The 22,089-nt window shown below is 43.6% G+C and overlaps 1 protein-coding gene across 1 annotated transcript in view; it reads right to left on the reverse strand.

Annotated features, from left to right (window-relative positions):
* Positions 1-1,534: 1,534 nt before the first annotated feature.
* RNFT1 (ring finger protein, transmembrane 1) overlaps positions 1,535-22,089 on the reverse strand; it is a 68,580-nt gene continuing 48,025 nt past the window's right edge. The window contains exons 6-9 of the mRNA XM_082248374.1: positions 20,162-20,320; positions 18,532-18,597; positions 14,652-14,753; positions 1,535-1,811 (exon numbers count right to left, since the gene is read on the reverse strand). Coding sequence (XP_082104500.1) covers positions 1,677-1,811; positions 14,652-14,753; positions 18,532-18,597; positions 20,162-20,320 — 462 coding nt within the window. The 3' untranslated portion in view covers positions 1,535-1,676. The remainder of the gene's footprint in view (positions 1,812-14,651; positions 14,754-18,531; positions 18,598-20,161; positions 20,321-22,089) is intronic.

The following is a 22,089-nucleotide window of genomic DNA, read 5'->3' on the forward strand; positions in this document are numbered from 1 at the left end:
GTTGTTTCAATAAATAATCAGGTACAACAGAATTAGTGTGGGGAAACCTCCATTCTAGTTGTCAACAGTTTCCACAAATCATGAGGCTGAAATTCTATAAATGACTAAATATAAAAAATGTAGACCTACATGGGGGGGGGGAAGAAACAAACAGCCTTTCAATTACATGCCATATTAGAAAGGGACTTTTTTTTTTTCTTTACTTACAGGGAGATCACAGTAAGTGTGAGGAAGTCAGTAGCAGACAGCATGCTATTTTATTTTTTCCCAGGAGGAGTTACATTTCTGAACTAGACAATACTTGAATTTACAGCTTGCCCAATTAATATCAAAAATGAAAAAGTCTTTGGTTTAAATCAATCACCACTTTCCAAAAGCCCCCATATCATATTATACATTATACTGCCAGGAAAAAAATTTCCTAGCAAATGCGTACTTTGTACTCAAACTTTACATAGCAATTTGATCCAATGTATCCTTTATATTTAACCATTATTGGGTATATTCTAAATCTTACACTTTTTTCATGCTAATAAATATTAAGCAGGCAAATACCTTAGTGCATCTATGTATTACTTTAAAGTCAACTTTAATATATTTAAAAATACTGCCAGTATCAATTTCTGATATGTATCTCTTGCTTTTTCCTGCACAGCAGAAATTAGAGTGAGAGGTTAGGCACTACAAGCCAATCAGGCTTTACTGCATTTTACAATACAGCTCATCTAACGTGCATCAGACACTGGAGGCTCAGGCAGAAAATGTTTATGCTGCTTAAGCTGGTCATACACCAATAGAATAGGCTCAATGAAAAAAAAAAAAAACAATTGATTCATCCATCCACAATATACTGTGCAGATGGACAAATTCCCCCACCAAGCTATTGTATTCTGACATCTGCCACAGCCAGCCTACCTGATAAATGGCTTCATCTGATTGGACGCAACCCCTGTTCTGCCCACAATTTACTGCCTAGCTCCTTTGATTTTTCAACAAAGGCCAGGTTCACATGCGAATTGGAAGCGGGTTTCTGGGGCAGCAATGGTCTGCATTTAATAAGGGTCCTGTGTGTCTTTGGTTTAAAATCAGGCTAAAATGTAGACCTGATTTGCACCTTATTCTGTGAACAGTGACACAACGGACCCCATTCTGTGAACTGCAGCATATGTGAACGGAGCCTAAAGGATATTGAGAAGGAGGGGAGTGATAAGGCCACACACACATCAAATTGTAGGTGGTACAGGAACTGGCTGAAATTCACAGTGTATGGCCAGTATCACAGGAGCAGGGGAACGCAAGAAAAACATTTTAGCAGTGATGAAGATTGATTATACATGACCTAATAGGCAGGATGCTGGCACAGAAGCCATAGCAGTGCATATTAGTTTGACCATCCTCACTATAGAGTGTGTATTGAACAGAATTGAAATTAAACTTTTCAACTGTGTTTAGCTGGAAGTCCATGTTTAGGCAAAGTCCTACGTTTGCAAAGAGAAGACAGACAAACCCTATTTTACATTAACCAAAAAAAAAAAAAATGCAAAGAAAACCCAATTAAAAAGATCTAGCCCTTCTAACAGAATAAAAATGTTGATTTATGCATGTGTGTGGTAAAACAAATCTAATGAGAAGATGAAAATGTGTTCAACAGTAGGAGCACAGCAGATGAAGCAAGACTAGAACAGGCGTAGCTGTAGCGATGTGGCTCCATCTTTCCACTTGTGGCTATGGTTAGAAATCACAGTACGGCATAGGGGGCAGGTCTTCTCTCTATTGAACCACAAGGAGATGCATTCCTCACAGAATATATGCTGGAAGAGAGAGACAACATTGTAAATAATATCTGTACCTGACCTTCAAATTACAAGATATATTCTAAATTTTACAGTACATAATAACTTTGCAATCATGGTATGGTGGCACCAATGAGACTAGAAATGAAATGTACCTGTTCACTGAATGTACTGTAGGCAATTAAACAACAAAACTAAGACATATTTTTGCAGTGTTTTAGTAACATATCCTCCTGCTGTGGAGGCTAAGGGTTCCATGCATACTGGATGTAGTAAGTCCAAGCAACTACCATTTTTTGAGATGAATGGGAAGGCTTGTCTATAGCGGTAAACAGCTGAACTGTGCTGAAAAGGATAGATTTAGAAACATGGTGCAACTCTCAATGATGAGCAAAAACTGAATTTTTGTAAAATCTTACCGTAAAATTCCTTTCTCTGAGTCCTCCGACAGTCGTCGCCCCTCATACAGTCTTCACCAATGGGTATTGACTTCCTCGCCACAGGAGTAGCTAGGCATAAGACTTGTTAAAAACAAAAGCATTTAACAGACACACCCATGGGGGCTGTCCCACTGGTCAATACCCCCCTGCAGTAGCCATCCCAACTCAGTTTGGTAGCATAGCAGTAAGTGTACAAGAAAACCCCAAATAAGGGGCGGGGGCGGCGAATGTCGGAGGACTCAGAGAAAGGAATTTTGTGGTAAGATTTTACAAAAATTAAGTTTTCTCTTACGTCCTCCGACAGACGCCGCCCCTCATACAGTCTTCACGAATGGGATGTCCCAAAGCAGTGTAGACATGAGGGGTGGGAGACGCAACCGTATAAAAGACAACGCAGTACCCACAGCAGAGAAAGGAACCTTACACGCACAGTAAGAGAACCTTCTGGGCAACAGAAAAGGCTCAACAGGAGCAACGGCCCAGGAAAGCAAATAACCCAGGGGATAAACAACCCCAACAACCAAGGACCCACAAAAAAAACAAGGGTCCCCTATGGCACTGCCACACAGAGAACTTTGCGGCCAAAGGAGGCATCAGCTGATGCCAGAACATCAATCTTATAGAATTTGGAAAAGGCGTGCACTGACGACCAAGTCTCAGCCTTGCACACCTGGGCCACCGAAGCCTGATGCTGGTAGGCCCAGGACGTACTCATCGATCTGGTAGAGTGCGCCTTAACAGGGAAGGGTGGAACCCGTTCTTTCAAAGCATAGGCCTGGACAATCGTCTGTCTGATCCATTTGGCAATGGTCGCAGACGCAGCCATGCCCTTCCGAGGTCCCTCAGGAAGGACAAAGAGGGAATCCGATTTCCGAAAGGATTCAGTGGACGACAGGTAAACCTTGATCGCCCGGACAACATCCAAGGAATGTAAGGCAACCTCCTTAGGATGCTTAGGCTTCGCACAGAGCGAAGGCAAAACAATGTCCTCATTAAGGTGAAAGTCAGACACCACCTTAGGGAGAAATGACGAGTTAGGTCGCAAGACCACCTTATCTTTATGAACCACCAGGTAAGGAGATCGGCAAGACAACCCCGCCAACTCCGACACCCTGCGAGCCAAAGTGATCGCCACTAAAAATGCAACCTTCTCAGACAGCAGAGGCAACGATATCTCCCGGATGTTTTCAAAGGGAGAACGCTGTAACACGGACAGAACCAAGTTCAAGTCCCTTGGAGGTAAAGGCTCCCTCCGGGGAGGGGCCAAATGTCACACACCTTGAATGAAGGTGCGAATTAAGGAATGAGACGCCACAGGGCGTTGAAAAAGAACAGCCATTGCAGATACCTGGCCCTTTATCGTGGCCAGCGCCAGGCGCTGGTCCACACCAGACTGGAGGAAAGCCAACACTCTTGTCACCGAGTATGAGGGAGGAGAAAACCCCCTGGACTCATACCAGGCAAAATAAGCTTTCCAGGTACGGTAATAAATTTTACCAGACGAGGCTTTTCTAGCCTTGATTAAGGTAGGAATGACCTCTGGGGAGAGACCCCCGTCTCTCAGGACCTGGCTTTCAACAGCCAGGCCGTTAAAGCCAGCGACTGTAAAGCAGGATGGAAGATCGGTCCCTGAGACAGTAGATCTTCTCGCATTGGCAGCCGCCAAGGAGGCGCGACTGCTAGGTGAACGATGTCCGCGTACCAGGACCGGCGTGGCCAGTCCGGGGCCACCAGAATCACCAAGTTCGGTTCCGAGGCCAACCTGCGAAGGAACCTGGATAACAACTGAATCGGAGGAAAGGCATACATCAGACGATACTGATGCCAAGGGGCCACCAGCGCATCCGAGGCGTCCGCCAGAGGATCGCGAGCTCTTGCCACAAAGCGGTTCAGAGCTTTCAAGTCCAGGATCGGACGTACCTTGCCCTCCTTTCTGGGCACAGTGAACTGATTCGAGTAAAACCCCCGAAACCTGTCCTGATGAGACACCGGGACAATCACCCCCTGGGCAAGGAGATCCTGCACCGCTTGATGCAGGTCCCGTAGGCGCCCTGGGGTCAAATGAAGATTTGAGGGAAAGAATCTGTCCGCCGGCTGCAAAAGGAATTGGATCTTGTATCCTGATCGAATGATTTCCTGAACCCACCTGTCCGGAATTCTGAGCAGCCAAGGTTGGAGGAAACCATGCAAACGTCCCCCCACCCCTGAAACGGGTGAGGGTGTCGCTTCAGGCAGAGGCGGATTGAGCCGCCGCACCGGCATGGCCGGACTTTTGCTTGCCCGCCCAGGGCTTTTTCTGGCCACCTTGGCCCTTGAAGGGCTTGCCCTTGTTTTGTGTCTTGAAGGCACGAAAGGACCCCTGATTGGGTCTAAAGGCGGGACCCCGCTTGCCGCGAAAAGGCTTGTTCTTCAGATTCTGGGGCAGCAGAGTACTTTTGCCCCCAGTGACTCCTTTCACCAAAGTATCTAAAGCCTCGCCAAAGAGACCCTGCATAGGGAAAATCAGCCACCGTTTTCCGTGACGTCTGGTCAGCCGACCAGCTCTTCAGCCAGATCAGTCGACGGTTAAGTACCGCGACACTAGACAGGCGCGCAGCCAAAAGGGGCCTCATTCAAGGCCACATCGCACAAATACATGACCCCTTGATGAATTTGGTCCACCATGTCCAGCGTAGCAGGTGGGGCAAACTCAGACACTGCGTCTAAGCACCTTAGTCCAATCCGCCACCGCCTGAGCCACCATGACAGAAGCGAAAATAGGTTTGAGCATGGAACCCGCCACCATGTTAGGCATGGTGGGCAAGAGACTCCAACCTCCTGTCCGTAGGATCCCGGAACACCGGAGTATCCTCAGTGGGAACCAAAGTAAATATGGAAAGGACAGTCTTTAGAGCCCCACAGAGTGTTACCACACCGATCGCTGCTCCAGAGGAAAAGGAAGTGAGGTCATCAGAGGCTGAACTATATGCTGCAAGGCTAAGGGAAAATGGCTGCCCATAGGAAGTAATGGGAGGCTTCAGCAAGATGGCCGCCGACATGTGCTCGGAACGATCGTTCTGCCACACACAAGATGGCGCCGGATGGCGCCAAAACCACTACATAGCAAGCTGTTAAAAAAGCCCACAGTGAAGCCAGACATGCTGCCCACACCCAAAATGGCAGACAGCGCGGTTTTTACCCGCAGCGGCCGCCACACACATAGTCTGCACCTTTAAAAACACCGAAGTGACACAGGAGAGGGGCCCCCAAACCCACACAGCACCAGCAGTGCAATAAAAAAGACCCCCGCAGGGATCGCATCAGGGAGCCCCACAAACGCACAGACATGAGGGAACACACAGCACACAGGACTGCCACCCCAGACAGAGGCACCACACAGAAAGTACTTACCTGTACCGGATGGCGTGGGGTGCCTCCATTAAACGGAAAGCCTCTGTCCTCAGATGACAGGGAATGCCGTCAGCCAAAACGCAGGACACTGCAGCACTGAACCGCAGATGTGTCCAATGAGGTAGCCACCTCACAGGCTGCATCCCTGCTGCGAACAGGGATGGGTCGTTCTTAGTGCCAGGGCGAACACATAGCTGAATGCTCGATGGCGGGCTGGGGATCCATCTGACCCTCTGCCCTGGAGAGCCAGGGCGGTCAGTCCGATTCCCAGCTCCGCAAAATCCATCTTCATCCAAAGATCCGACTAAACTAAAGCGGACAAAATAAACAGCTAGTAAAGCAAAGAAAAAACTGACATTCTTGCAAATAAAAATCATAAGAAGAGATTAGAAGGCTGAGACTGTAGCCCCAGCACAGGGAAGCCTATCTACTCCTAACGCTAGGCAGAAGACAAACTGAGTTGGGATGGCTACTGCAGGGGGGTATTGACCAGTGGGACAGCCCCCATGGGTGTGTCTATGTTAAATGCTTTTGTTTTTAACAAGTCTTATGCCTAGCTACTCCTGTGGAGAGGAAGTCAATACCCATTGGTGAAGACTGTATGAGGGGCGGCGACTGTCGGAGGACGTAAGAGAAATGTGCCTGTTCCTTGAATGAAATAAATACGGAATTGTGCTTTTTTGTAGTGTTGGCATATGAATTAGACTACATTCACATGGCAGTTTAGCAGTAATCAGGGGCCAGTAGATTCTTAAGCCTGGTACACACGATGAGATTATCGTACGAATAATCATATTTTTTTGCATGCTAGTCCCTAGATCGAAAATTAAGAGGTTACTAAAATTACAAAGATTCTTGTACGACAGAATAAAAATTCGGACCTGATCTAATGTGTTGTATTGATATTGTATTTTCAGATGAAAACTGTACTGATTAAATGAAAATCATATGAGAAAAATGTTTGTGCTTTTCCCATTGGATAAATTCACACAAACTGTTCTGGAATGCCAGACCCCCGCCCATCTGTTTTTCCAGCATGCCTGTTCCACAGAAGCCGGACAGGCTGCTATACACACGGCCAAATGTTGGAAGGCTTCTGTTAAACCGGCCTATATTCCAGCTGTGTGTACTAGGCTTAAAAGCAAAGAAATTTGAAAAGAAATAAAGTATTGCTTTTTCTACAAAGATTGTCAGAACATAGTGATATTTCATACTAACTTTTCTGTAATTAGGCTGACTGATTACAAGATTTAAGATGTGTGATGCTATTTTTTTAGCAAAATTTACAAAACAAAAAAAGAAGAATCTTTAGCATAACAACACTCAAAATAGCAGCAATACGTACACCAACATGTTGGCAGTATATAATGAGATTTTAGAGCACCCATATAGCATGGCATACAATTGATAAGGGAAAAGTACATTGTGCAGAGGACACAGTATTTTTAGGCGTAGCCAATGGCCTCCTAGGAAAGCTCCCAAGAGGTAGAAAAGAAAGACAGACAGTTTTATATGTAACCACCTGCTGATCCAGAAATAGGTGTTTTGAAGGACTATATGGGTCCGTAAACTAAAGCTGGATGGGCCAACAAGGAGGAGAACAAGGGGATCACACTTTTTGGACAGCCCCTATGGTGGTAGGTAAGCTTCTCTCGCTCTCCAATATGGTATTAACTGCATCTCAACATTGTGCTGTGGTAGGCGGGAAGATAGCCATCTCTGTGCTATAGGTTTGCAAGCAAGGAAGAGCAGACGTATTCGTAACAATTTGGTGGATGGCTGAACAACGTCTTCAGGGATGATGCTTAAGAGCACACACACATACATACATATATTATATATATATATATATATATATATATATATATATATATATATATATATATATATATATATAAAATTAAGGAAAGTGCCAAGGCATGTGAATCAAGGTATACACTGATATTTTTACAAGGTAATAAATGGCTTTGCAAAAGCAAGTGGATTTATACTTTTGCAGTTATTGAAGAATATATTCATATTCATTCTTCTGTGCCTGAAGTTCAGATTTAAAAGCTACAAGAGTATCTCCAAGCAGCTTGATGATCTTGTGACCACAGTTGCAAATATTTTATTTCAAGGTCCAAGGGAGTGTAGCTAACCTTTGCAAACTGTTAAATAGTTTTTTCTTTTGTTTTTTTGAAGGCTTCTTGGAATTATTTTGCATTGTTTCTGTGAAAATCCCTTTCATTTGCACCTTACTTTAAAAAGCTAGTTATAAATTGGAGAGGTTTCCAATTTTTTTTTTTTTTTTTTTTTTTTAGCTTGCTGGATTTGGTGAGGGAACACACTAGTGTTCTTCACCTGCAATGGGCTTCTGTTTTGTACCTGTAAGGAAAAAGATACCCTTAAGCATACCTGCCCTCAATTCCCTCCAATATGGAGGCTCTCATATACAGGGAGTGCAGAATTATTAGGCAAATGAGTATTTTTGAGGATTAATTTTATTATTGAACAACAACCATGTTCTCAATGAACCCAAAAAACTCATTAATATCAAAGCTGACTATTTTTGGAAGTAGTTTTTAGTTTGTTTTTAGTTTTAGCCATTTTAGGGGGATATCTGTGTTGTGCAGGTGACTATTACTGTGCATAATTATTAGGCAACTTAACAAAAATCAAAGATACAGTATACCCATTTCAATTATTTATTTTTACCAGTGAAACCAATACAACATCTCAACATTCACAAATATACATTTCTGACATTCAAAAACAAATCAGTGACCAATATAGCCACGTTTCTTTGCAAGGACACTCAAAAGCCTGCCATCCATGGATTCTGTCAGTGTTTTGATCTGTTCACCATCAACATTGCGTGCAGCAGCAACCACAGCCTCCCAGACACTGTTCAGAGAGGTGTACTGTTTTCCCTCCTTGTAAATCTCACATTTGATGATGGACCACAGGTTCTCAATGGGGTTCAGAGCAGGTGAACAAGGAGGCCATGTCATTAGCTTTTCTTCTTTTATACCCTTTCTTGCCAGCCACGCTGTGGAGTACTTGGACGCGTGTGATGGAACATTGTCCTGCATGAAAATCATGTTTTTCTTGAAGGATTCAGACTTCTTCCTGTAACACTGCTTGAAGAAGGTGTCTTCCAGAAACTGGCAGTAGGACTGGGAGTTGAGCTTGACTCCATCCTCAACCCAAAAAGGCCCCACAAGCTCATCTTTGATGATACCAGCCCAAACCAGTACTCCACCTCCACCTTGCTGGCATCTGAGTCGGACTGGAGCTCTCTGCCCTTTACCAATCCAGCCACGGGCCCATCAAGACTCACTCTCATTTCATCAGTCCATAAAACCTTTGAAAAATCAGTCTTGAGATATTTCTTGGCCCAGTCTTGACGTTTCAGCTTGTGTGTCTTGTTCAGTGGTGGTCGTCTTTCAGCCTTTCTTACCTTGGCCATGTCTCTGAGTATTGCACACCTTGTGCTTTTGGGCACTCCAGTGATGTTGCAGCTCTGAAATATGGCCAAACTGGTGGCAAGTGGCATCTTGGCAGCTGCACGCTTGACTTTTCTCAGTTCATGGGCTGTTATTTTGCGCCTTGGTTTTTCCACACGCTTCTTGCGACCCTGTTGACTATTTTGAATGAAATGCTTGATTGTTCGATGATCACGCTTCAGAAGCTTTGCAATTTTAAGAGTGCTGCATCCCTCTGCAAGATATCTCACTATTTTTGACTTTTCTGAGCCTGTCAAGTCCTTCTTTTGACCCATTTTGCCCAAGGAAAGGAAGTTGCCTAATAATTATGCACACCTGATATAGGGTGTTGATGCCATTAGATCACACCCCTTCTCATTACAGAGATGCACATCACCTAATATGCTTAATTGGTAGTAGGCTTTCGAGCCTATACAGCTTTGAGTAAGACAACATGCATAAAGAGGATGATGTGGTCAAAATACTCATTTGCCTAATAATTCTGCACTCCCTGTATTAGAGTTAAGTACCAGACTGAACAGAGGGGCCTTGTCAAGGCAGTGTGGTTTCCACAGATATTTGCAAAAAATATGCAGCTAAAAACAGGATTTTTGCTACTTACCATAAAATCCCTTTCTCCAAGTTCAATGATGAACACAGCCTGGCAATATTCTTGACCGCAGGGTCATAGCACCACCTAAAACCTCCACCTGCTATAGACATCTTAGTTAAAGCAGAACAGAAAAATACTGGGGAGGGGGGTGAGCTATGTCCTACAATTAACTCAGAGAAAGGGATTTTACGGCGAGCAGGAAAAAAAAAATACCTGGTTTTCTCTTATGCTCATTCAAGGAAACAGCCCGGCAATATTTTTGACCATAGGGATGTCCCAAAACAGTGACCACTGAGGGGTGAGAAACCAGGACAAAAAAAAAAGAAAAACCCAACAGGAACCCTCAACTGTTGCCTGCAAAACATGCATCTGAAGATGCTATCATCCTCATTCTTAGGCCTCATGCACACTGAGTTTTTACAGCTGGTTTTAGGAGCGTCAGACTTTTCTTGAAGCTTAAAAACACACCTCTATGTTATTCTATGGCCTCATGCACACACAGGCTTTTAGAAGCTGTAAGTTTTTTTTCCGGACGTCAGAACTGGCTTTGCAGCTCGTTTTTTTCAAACGCCCTGTGTGCATGAGGCCTTAAACTTAGGAAAGGTATGGACAGACGACCAGGTAGCATCTGCAACTCGAAGACACTGACACCAAAAAACCCAAGATGCACTACCGCCCTAGTGGATTGCGCTGTCACAAGAAAAGGGGGAGCCTGACCCCCCCAATGGCAAAGGCGTGAACAACAGGTGTAAAACGCAAAATAGTAGCAGCGGAAACTGTTAAACAAGAATGACCTGAATTTCTTCGGCCTCTATCCTTCGCAGCAGGAGTGGGAGAAGCATTAAAAACCAAAAGAGATAAATGAGACTGGAATGGTCCCATGGCACCACCAGGTCATCCAAAGCTTCTGCCCAAGGAGGCCTCATCCTCACCACAAATTTGAATACCTGCCTGTTGAGATGAGACGCTAGGAGATCTACATCCGAGATGCTCCACCACAGGCATATCTAATGGGGAAAAAAATCTGGTTGGACAGGACCACGTTGGCCAAATTGTGCCGGCAGAAACAGGAAACTCTACTCAGCTGAGCATGCAAGTGACTTCCAGTGCTGCAGCCAAAACTCCTTGTGCCACCCTGGTGATTGACATAGGCCACTGCCATGATGATGTCCAACTGGATCTGGACTGATCATCCCTGAAGATGCTACATCCAGCTAGACAGACAAAACCTAATCCCCTGTTGCAGGACATCGCTAAGTTACTAAGATTCCTGCTTTGTCCAGAGGCCTTGCTCTGACAGCTGACCTGTCACTCCCCAGAGCCAGACAGGTTGGCATCCATCATGACTGCGGACCTGCAAAGAGGAAGGAATGACAAGCCTCTGAGCAAAAAAAAAAAAAAAAAAAAAGGAGACCGAGCCACCAGAGAATCTCGAGCATGGATCTGCACAAATGGGAGAGTTTCAAAAATTAAGCCCATGAGGTCCAAAACCTGCATGCAGGAACAAAGAGGACCACCTGCAGAACATCAAAAACCCATCAAATTGTTTGATCTTGTCTATTGGTAAAAACACCTTGGTCTGCACCTAGTCCAGATCAGACTCAGGTAATCCAACAATTGGGTGGAACCAGAGAGGACTTCTTGAGGTTCAGGATCTAGATGAAATCCTGCAGAATGCACATTGGGATCACTAGGTTGTCCAGCAGGGCACAGTCAGATTCCGCCTGAGAAGAAGATGGGTCCAGATAGCCCACCACTGAAATTCCTCACTGTCTCATGAGTGCCAGGATTAGGTCCAGCACCTTGGTAAATACCCAGGGGGCGGATGTCAGACCAAAAAGGAAGGCAATAATTGGCAGTGATCCTCCCCCATCACAAAAGGAAGAACGGGGTTGCCTTGCACAGATAGGGATGTCCGGCTATACCTCCTTGATGGTGAGAGGCCACTACAGAGCAAACAGATTTCATCTTCTATGTTTGGTCCCCCACAATGTTTTTGCGAACCTGGCTGCCCATAATAGGTTGCACCCTTTCTTGTCTGCTACCATAACACAGATTGAAGTAAAGAGACACCAGAACCTCTTGGAACCAGATACCACAGCAATCACTGCCTGATAAAGCAAGCTCCAGCTGCTAGGGAATGGTCAAGCAGTCAAGCCAGGGAAAAACAGAGGTGGGAATAAAAGAATTTAACTGGTGGATAAGAAATTTTGTGAAGAAGCTCAACGTAACTCATTTGCGAAACCATTCCTCCGAACCTGATCTGCAAAGCAGAGAAGATGACCCCCCCCCCCCCTAACCCTGTGTAACTAGATGAGGGCAAAAACCTCCATACTGCGGAGGACTGTGCAGGACCATTGCTACAGATGTTTGGAACAGGAACAATTTTCTATTCTCCAGGAACATTTGTGCATTGTAGAAGAGAACTGCACTAGAGAAGTCTGCCTTTGATAGATGATATCCCCAGGGGAAAACAGGCTGCAAAACCTCCCCAGGGAGAAGGAGCTTAACTGGGATCTTCCAGATGCCAAAGGAGGTAGCAAGCACGATGGGGAGTAGGCAGCTCACAGAGAAGTAAGATACACTCATAGGAACCACCAATGAAGCCCCTGCAGACCGTAGGTACTCATGAAGTGAGCAAACCACCTTGTAAAGAGAGAGACCCAGGTGTCAGAAGATACCCAGTATCAAGGAGTTCCTCAAGCCAGGAAAGGAAAGGGGGGGGGGGGCAGTGTGTGACCTGTCTGTTTAGGGACACCTCTGGAGGCCAAGTGAATACCTCAAACTTGCTGTTGTGTTCCTCAAACCATTTTTGAACCATTTTGGCAGGGTGCATTATCCTGCTGAAAGAGGCCACCGCCATCAGGGAATACTGTTTAAATGAAGGGGTATTTGGTCAGCAACAATGTTTGGGTAGGGGATACGTATCAAAGTAACATCTACATAAAATGGCAGGACCAAGATTTTTCCAAAGCACCACACTGCGTCCTCCAGCTTGCATCTTCCCATACTGCATCCTGGTAACATCTCTTTCCCGGGTAAAATGACACACATGCATCTGGCCATCCACAGAATGTAAAAGAAAACACGATTTATCGGACCAGGCCGCCACCAGTGATCATAAAGTTAAGGACGATCAGCGTATGCTTCAAAATTCTTCTCTTTTAATTAGCATTTAAAAAAAAGTTGTCTGCTCCTGAGTCTACAGCATTCCATTCAAAAAACGTTCCATACCCGTATGCAAAATACCACCACTAGGAGCATAACTCTTGGATATAAGAAATAAATGTAGACAAGCTGCACAGTACCTCATCATTATATGGGGTCAAAACAGATATTTACTAGTATGCAATGACAAATTATTCAAATCACAAAGAAGAAATGGTAGAGTCTACTATGACCTGACTACAGGTATAGAAGGGTATTTGAGATTAAGATGCTGACTCCCCTCACATATATGGAGAATACAGAATGGAATTGGGTAGGATAAGCTCTCCACTTGAGGTCAGTTTCTGTGTTTAGCTGTTAACACAAATGTGACGCGTTTTGCCCTTTGTTTTTGAAACACATGACAAAGCACATATTTTCTTCGCTGGTTGCTGTGCATTTTTGATATGCATGGCAAAGCGTGCATTTTTTTATTGCACGATGCTGTGCACTCAGAAACACTCAGATGCAAACAAATGGTAATGCAACTGAGCCACACATTGTCACACGTTTTCAAAGCGCTCACCAAAGTGTGTTTTTTCTTGCGAGTTGCCTGCATTCAGAAATGCGCAGAAACAAACATATGGTAACATAAGTATGATGCGCGTTGCTGTGTGGTTTCAAAATGTGCGGTAAAGTGCGTGTTTTGTGCAGTTTGCCGTGCATGCGTTGCTATGTCTTTTTGAAATGCAGAACAAGTGCTTGTTTTCTCTGCTGGTTGCATTTGGAAATGCGTAAATGACAATGCAGCCTGAATAGTAAGCAAGCGTCACGTGACATACATTGCGACTAATTTTCAAAACACATGGCAAAGCATGCGTTTTTTACTGCGGGCTGCCCTGCATTTAAACAGGCAGATGCAAAAAAAATGGTAACGCAAATGAGATGTGCACTGCCACAAATCTTTAAACAGGCGACAAAGCATGCATTTTCCTGCGGGTTGTCAGGCATTCAGAAACGCACACATGAGAACGCAGCCTTAACAGAAAATATGACGTGCGTTGCTGCACATTTTACAAATGCAAAGTGTGCGTTTTCTGTTTGGGTTGCCATGCATTTAGAAACACGCAGATGCGAACTCAGCACTGTGAGAGCGATGAGTGTTTGTTGGGTGTTGCCATGGGTTTTTTCTGTGTGGGTTGCTTGAGCAAGCATGCATGAGTGCCCACTTAGCAAGCGGCAGTGGGAGAAGGAGCAGGATCTGGGCTGCTCTCTGCAAAGCCTTACACTGTCCAGTGTGCAATGGTTGGATTACAGCTTGTAGCTTGTGGTCACAATAGTGCTTTAGTCTGGCAGGATTTGTGAAGCGTTTAGATCATAAGCAAAGAGGCATAACACTCAGAGATACAAAGGTAAGCTAATAAATAAAAAAATGTGTTAATACACTCACAAACACTTGGGAACCAAGGCAAAAAAAAATTGTTCAACTCAGTCTCTACACATCCGTTGCGTCTGAGGATGCTGTCACCGAAAGACACTGCAATCTTTCCAAGGTGAGGATGTGTAGAGACAGAATTTAGTTGACTGCTCCTTGCCTACAAAAGATGTAGGTTTGGATAATGAATTTTGCCATTATACAGCACTGCCTTACTGTAAATAAAATCCTATTTATAAAAAACAAATATGATGTAATATTCTCTTCAATGGATACGAGTTGTTACTCCTTGTAAATAGATTTTGGCTGCATTTAAAAATACATATAATCATCACAACAAAAGTCTGGTCATTCAGTATTTTTTACCTGACACAGAAGTACTGTTGGCTTTCTAAATTCAGCCCGACAGATTGCACATAGGTCATCAACTTCTGAACATTGCCTTTTAGATGCAGCTACTCCATAACTCTGAAAGAATAATAAAAAAAATAAAAAGTATACACAATATGTGCTTGAGATCAAATAAATGTAACTATACATTCATTATTAATTACATTTGCATTAAGACTGACTCAAAATCATAAAAATGGCTTGGTGAACTCAGATGCAAGTTAAATAATTGCTCATCATAACAATACAGTATAAATAAAAGATGTATGTAATAAATTGGTAGAGGTTGCCGGTGGTTACGCACTTGTAGTCAAGCAGTGTAAGCTGCAATACATGTCAATGGGCTAAATTGCACTGCAGCTGTGATTTCCGGGTGCCACCACAGGTGGATTTTACTCTGTACAGGTATATTACCTAATGTGACGTTACGTACAAGAGTCCTTTAACCACTTGCCGACTGCCTAACGCCGATCTACGTCGGCAGTCAGCCCCTCACAGGCAAAGTGACGTAGGGCTACGTCACTAGCTTGTGAGGGTCTAGGGAGCGAGCGCGCGCCCCCGGAGGCGCGCTCCCGCTCCCGTGTGGTCACGGACCCCCCCCGCGCGTGTGACCGGCGGACCCGATGTCCGCCGGTCACTCGGCGATCGGCGGGGGAGAGGGAGAATGTCAGGCAGCTTGTGTAAACAAGCCACCTGTCATTCTCCTTGCTGTTAAGACACTGATCACTCGGATCTAGTATGTAGATCCGTTGATCAGTGTCCTTACAGCTGAAGCCACAGCCAATCACAGTAGAAAGCACGCCCCTAGGGATACACACAGCCCCTCCCTCCCAAATAAAGTTAACCCCTTCACTACCAGTGTATTTTTACAGTAACAGTGCATATATATATAGCACTGATTACTGTAGAAATGTCACTGGTAACCCCAAAAGTGTCAAAAATGTCAGTCAAGGGTCCGATCTGTCCGCCCCAATGTCGCAGTACCGCAAAAAAAAAAATCGCAGATCGCCGCCATTACACGTTAAAAAAAAAACAACAAAAAATCTTTCCCTTTGTTAGTAAACGCGATAACTTTTGCGCAAACCAATCAAAATACGCTTTTTGCGATTTTTTTTACCAAACATAGGTAGCATAAAACAAATTGGCCGAAAAAGTTAAAAAATCAAAAAAATCGCACAGGTGATCAAATACCATCAAAAGAAAGCTCTGTTTGTGGGAAAAAAAGGACGCCAAATTCGTTTAGGTACAGCGTCGCACGACCGTGCAATTGTCCGTTAAAGTCACGCAGTGCCGAATCGCAAAATACCCCCTGGTCGGAATGGGGGTAAAATCTTCCGGGGCTTAAGTGGTTAAGGGAATAACATTTACATACATGTCCCTTGTCAGTTAGAAGTTGCATGCTGTCAATGCAATAGGATTTTTTTGAGTATCTAAGATAGCCTTTACCTTAATCACTTGCCGACCAGTCACGTTGACTGTACTGCGGCAAAGTGGTTCGTTATCGTCTGGCGACCAGGCATTCCCCTTTTCCCTTTTTTTTCACCACAATAATTACAGTCAAAGGGTTTGCCAAGTATAGGTTTCCTCATGCAATTCCAAGTATACAGTGGGTACGGAAAGTATTCAAACCCCCTTAAATTTTTCACTCTTTGTTATATTGCAGCCATTTGCTAAAATCATTTAAGTTCATTCTTCTTCCTCATGAATGTACACATAGCACCCCATACTGACAGAAAAACACAGAATTGTTGACATTGTTGCAGATTTATTAAAAAAGAAAAACTGAAATATCACATGGTCCTAAGTATTCAGACCCTTTGCTCAGTATTTAGTAGAAGCCCCCTTTTGATCTAATACAGCCAGGAGTCTTTTTGGGAAAGATGCAACAAGTCTTTCACACCTGGATTTGGGGATCCTCTGCCATTCCTCCTTGCAGATCCTCTCCAGTTCCGTCAGGTTGGATGGTAAACGTTGGTGGACAGCCATTTTTAGGTCTCTCCAGAGATGCTCAATTGGGTTTAAGTCAGGGCTCTGGCTGGGCCATTTAAGAACAGTCACGGAGTTGTTGTGAAGCCACTCCTTCGTTATTTTAGCTGTGTGCTTAGGGTCATTGTCTTGTTGGAAGGTAAACCTTCGGCCCAGTCTGAGGTCCAGAGCACTCTGGAGAAGGTTTTTGTCCAGGATATCCCTGTACTTGGCCGCATTCATCTTTCCCTCTATTGCAACCAGTCGTCCTGTCCCTGCAGCTGAAAAACACCCCCACAGCATGATGCTGCCACCACCATGCTTCACTGTTGGGACTGTATTGGACAGGTGATGAGCAGTGCCTGGTTTTCTCCACACATACCGCTTAGAATTAAGGCCAAAAAGTTCTATTTTGGTCTCATCAGACCAGAGAATCTTATTTCTCACCATCTTGGAGTCCTTCAGGTGTTTTTTAGAAAACTCCATGCGGGCTTTCATGTGTCTTACACTGAGGAGAGGCTTCCGTCGGGCCACTCTGCCATAAAGCCCCGACTGGTGGAGGGCTGCAGTGATGGTTGACTTTCTACAACTTTCTCCCATCTCCTGACTGCATCTCTGGAGCTCAGCCACAGTGATCTTTGTGTTCTTCTTTACCTCTCTCACCAAGGCTCTTCTCCCCCGATAGCTCAGTTTGGCCGGACGGCCAGCTCTAGGAAGGGTTCTGGTCGTCCCAAACGTCTTCCATTTGAGGATTATGAGGATGGAGGCCACTGTGCTCTTAGGAACCTTAAGTGCAGCAGAAATCTTTTTGTAACCTTGGCCAGATCTGTGCCTTGCCACAATTCTGTCTCTGAGCTCTTCAGGCAGTTCCTTTGACCTCATGATTCTCATTTGCTCTGACATGCATTGTGATCTGGAAGGTCTTATATAGACAGGTGTGTGGCTTTCCTAATCAAGTCCAATCAGTATAATCAAACACAGCTGGACTCAAATGAAGGTGTAGAACCATCTCAAGGATGATCAGAAGAAATGGAAAGCACCTGAGTTAAATATGAGTGTCACAGCAAAGGGTCTGAATACTTAGGACCATGTGATATTTCAGTTTTTCTTTTTTAATAAATCTGCAACAATGTCAACAATTCTGTGTTTTTCTGTCAGTATGGGGTGCTATGTGTACATTCATGAGGAAGAAGAATGAACTTAAATGATTTTAGCAAATGGCTGCAATATAACAAAGAGTGAAAAATTTAAGGGGGTCTGAATACTTTCCGTACCCACTGTAAGTTTCCTCATACAATGTCCTTTTAATATCTTTAAGTCTCTCCCTCATCAGCCTCCTTGTCCGACCTGTCACGCACTGTGCACTGCGTCCCTGTTACTCTAGCAACCTCGGGGACATGCGCAGTTCTTACTGAGCCACTCTCCCTTTTTTTAAATCATGTGAGAGCCGCATGACTTTGTCAGCTCTGCGTCCCTGTTGCCCTAACAACGTCGGGGACATGTGCAGAGCTGACTGAGCGGCTCTCGCTTATCTCATTTTCTTTTCTAACAACGTGAGAGCCCCATGACGTAGCCAGCTCTGCGCATAGCGTCCCTGTTGCCCTAGCAACATCTGGGACACGCGCAGAGCTGACCAAGCGGCTCTCGCTTGACATCGCTCGCCCGCTGCCACTTGTATCGGCTGCTGCCGCTTAGAAGTCCACGTGAGCGCGCACCCGCCCCTTCAACAGTTTCGCCCAGCAGCCCGAAGTCTCTGCGCTCCAAGTCCCAACGGCTGTCCGTGGGGCACATGCACAGTAGCGCAATCCCACGGACACAGGGACTTGATGCAGAGACACTTTAACTTTATTATAGAGGATTGTGCACTTACAGACTTATTCAGATTACTTACAGGCTGACTAAAAAACAATCGTAAGATATCCGCAGACGTTTTCCTTTGTCCAAAAACCACAAAAAGCTGAAAAGAAGAAAAAAAAATGTTATTAATTGCTGTTTGACATTTTGCTGCAATCTAAAGACAAACATTTAAATGTAAGAGTGAGCAGGATCTTTCAGAGGGATGGAGAAAAAAAGTCTATTAGTTGACACGAACAGAAATTATGTTCCAAGACTAGGAGTTTTAATTCCAAGCAATCCCATCTAGCTGAACCCTCCTCTATAAAAATACCTGGTTTGGGCAGATGTAGGCAAGTTGAATCATTCAAAGAATTCAAGAAATTTAGAAGTTTATATTATGCAAGATGTACAAACTTTCCATTTGAATAGCGTACTAACAGATTTCTAAAAAGAAAAACTCATTCTATTTAACCAGTTTTTTAGTTCAGACAACCTAAAAGACACTATTATAAATGTCCCAGCCAATTATTCTTTAAAGGTCAATTCACACCACAAAAAGGTCCTCCATCCGTTCCAGGTGCTTTTTGATGCATTTCAGATGCTTTTCCTTCTTTTCACTGTACTGGAGTCTGATGCATTTTTGTTGTGTGTAGGTGCGTTCCAGTTCGTTTTTTATGTGTTTTACCGCATTCCAGTACAGTTCTGTGCAGGAAGAATGCAGCATGTTCTACTTTTTTTTTTCTGGAATCGGAATGCACTGGAACTACAAGCACTGGTGTGAACTATACCATTAAAAACCATGTAACCTACTTTCTATACGTTTTGGATGCAGAAAAAAAACACTGTGCATGTGGTGTGAACTAGCCCTTCCACTGTAGTCAAAGAATACAGCTTTGTTAATAGATAATGAAAATGGAACACTAGCTCAAGGATCATGTTATTTCTGTGCATTCTCCTCCATACAACACGTGGTGTTTTTTTAAAATGACAGTGGTTTGCAATGCAGTGAAGCCTAGTTGTCAGACAATCTCCCTTCCTAGGTGGCAATTTTTTAATTTTGTAATACATAAATTTAGATTTAGGTTATTATATTAAGATTCAATTAAGATTCTTTGCAACACATGCTATAAAAAACATTATACTGTACATATTAACTTCATTTTATAAGAAAAAAAGCAACAGCAAACAGCTATTTCTGATGGACAAATGATATAATGACATTGTTTTGACATAAGATATTCCCTGGAATTCATAAAGACTGGTACAAAGATATTTTGCAAAAGTGTTATATTATAAAAGTGGCATGTGCCAAATTCATGTATGAATGCTGTGCCACATTTAGAATGAACTTGTCTGTACTGTTTTTTCTCTGTACCCTAAAGAGAGTTGGTCTTCTTTAGCTCCACTTTCAAAAGAGATGAAAGTCTGTATTTTATTTTGAATCTGGCACATTCAATGTGCCACAATGTAAAAGTGGCATATTTTAGAACTACTTAAATTTGGTGCAAAAGTAGCTGTCTGAAACCAAAGTGATGCAGATTCTTCATGAGCTTGGTGCAATACATAACAAGAGATTACTGCCAGAAAAGTGGTGCAGCAGCCTTATTTAATCCACCCCCCGATCCCATTGACTTCTAAGGGCCAAAATAAAAGTAACATAAAAAACAATCATAAATTCAACTTACTTTTATGATGAGGTAGAGTAAAGCCAACAAAACACCAAAATGCCATTCCACTCCACTGGTCTGAGCTCCATAGTCAATCAAATAACGGAACCATACCGGCGTTAACACAAGCATACAATAATACTGCGCAATCTCTTCTAAGCACATGTACCAATAGCCCTAAAGAAAAATTGTGTCATGTTTAATCCAAGAGAGACCTAACCTTTTTGAAACACTAATAAATGTGAAAGCTGGCATACAGATTCTTTCATCAATCATCCTTTTTTTTTTGCATACAAAGTAAGAACTGCTGAAGCTTTTCAGCATATATGCCTTAAGCCTGGTACACATGGGCCGAATGTTGGGTGGCATTGGCCTGTTCAATGGAAACCGTCTGACATTCAGCCTATGTGTACGGCAGCTGGTCTGATGGGAAGGGTCATGACCGAAAAAGGTCCCTATCAGCTTATGGCTGAGAGCGCTGACCGGAGTATTCTGGTGCGGGGGGGGGGGTCCCCCTGTCGGAACACAATGGCACAGCAGGAGAGTTTGCTGTACTAACATCGGATTGTTAGTACAGTGGCTCCAACCTGAGCTAGTAGTGTGTAGGAGGCTACACTAATAGCTGGTTACTACAAACAGGTCTGAAATACCTTCCACCTCAAGGTGGAACAAAAATCTAAAAAAAAAAAAAAAATACAATACTAGAGAACAAACGATTAAAATGCTTTAGATATGACCAAAGAATGCACAAAAGAACAACACATGGAAATACAAAGTAGAAAAAGTCCCAAGTGTAAATGAGTAAAGCTGGATACACACTATACAATTCATTAGATTTTTTCCTTTAGATTTACCAAAACCATATAATATTAGATCAAACCTAAACACTTTAAATTTGTATGCAATCAGGCCCTTGCACTACATAGCTGAAGGTAAATCTAAAGGAAATCTAACAACAAAAGTTGTATAGTGTGTATCCAGTTTAAGGATAAAAGAATTATAAATAAATTATTTTAAATGCAAACTTCATTTCCCCACCTGTGATTTAACTCCTGAGGGACCCCTGACAGGAGTTTAAAAATCCACAGCCCCTCAACTCTCCAAAGCATTTCCTGTGGCCATGACCTCCTCTTGTGCAGGGGACAGAATCTTATCATGAAATAAAAACAGCTATGGCACCCCCCTGTACTTTCAAAAATGGTCGAGACACATTTGAGGAACTGGAGGCAGAAGGATTCTTGCCAGCACAGTATTGCTCTTTAATTCTTATTTGGATGCATTGATTATGTATGTATTATTACGCTATGAACACAAAAGCAAGGTTCACCTGGGATTATAAAAAGTGAATACGTCCTCCTGAAAGAAGCAGTAGATGAGAGATAGAAAGATGTGCTGGGTCTCAACACTACCTTGTCCATATGAAGAACTAGAAAAGGTTCTGAAGAATAAGGCCACCAGTTCAGACACTCGCCTCACAGAGGTGATGGCTACAAGAAGTCAACAAATGTCATCTTGTGGTTGAGAGTGGAAAGAGGAATGTCTCTAAAGGGTTCAAATGTTTCTGAAGGGCAGAAAGAACCAGGTTCAGATCCATAAAATTACAGGGGAACAGACGGGGGAAGGCTACATGGAAGACAAGTTTCAACAGTCTGAAACAGCACTTTTCAGGGTCAGGCTTTTGCTTCTTTAGTTCTGAAAACTATAGGTCCAGACCCAGCTGCTGGAAGGTAAGAATTTTTACAATGCAAAAAAACCTGGAGAGGAAGAGTGACACCAAGTGAAGTATGCCTTCCATGTCTGATAACAGACCTCGTGAGAAGTACATTTCCTAGCTTTTCTGTTGCAATACATTTTATTGAATAAACATGGGGACGTCATGAGAAAATGACCCCCCCCTCTTCCACTCTGGAAAGTGGGGGTGTAGTTTTAAGCAAAGTAAGGTTTCT

This window comes from Pelophylax lessonae (genome assembly GCF_965119305.1).
Source record: "Pelophylax lessonae genome assembly, chromosome: 2".
NCBI classification, from domain to species: Eukaryota; Metazoa; Chordata; class Amphibia; order Anura; family Ranidae; genus Pelophylax; species Pelophylax lessonae.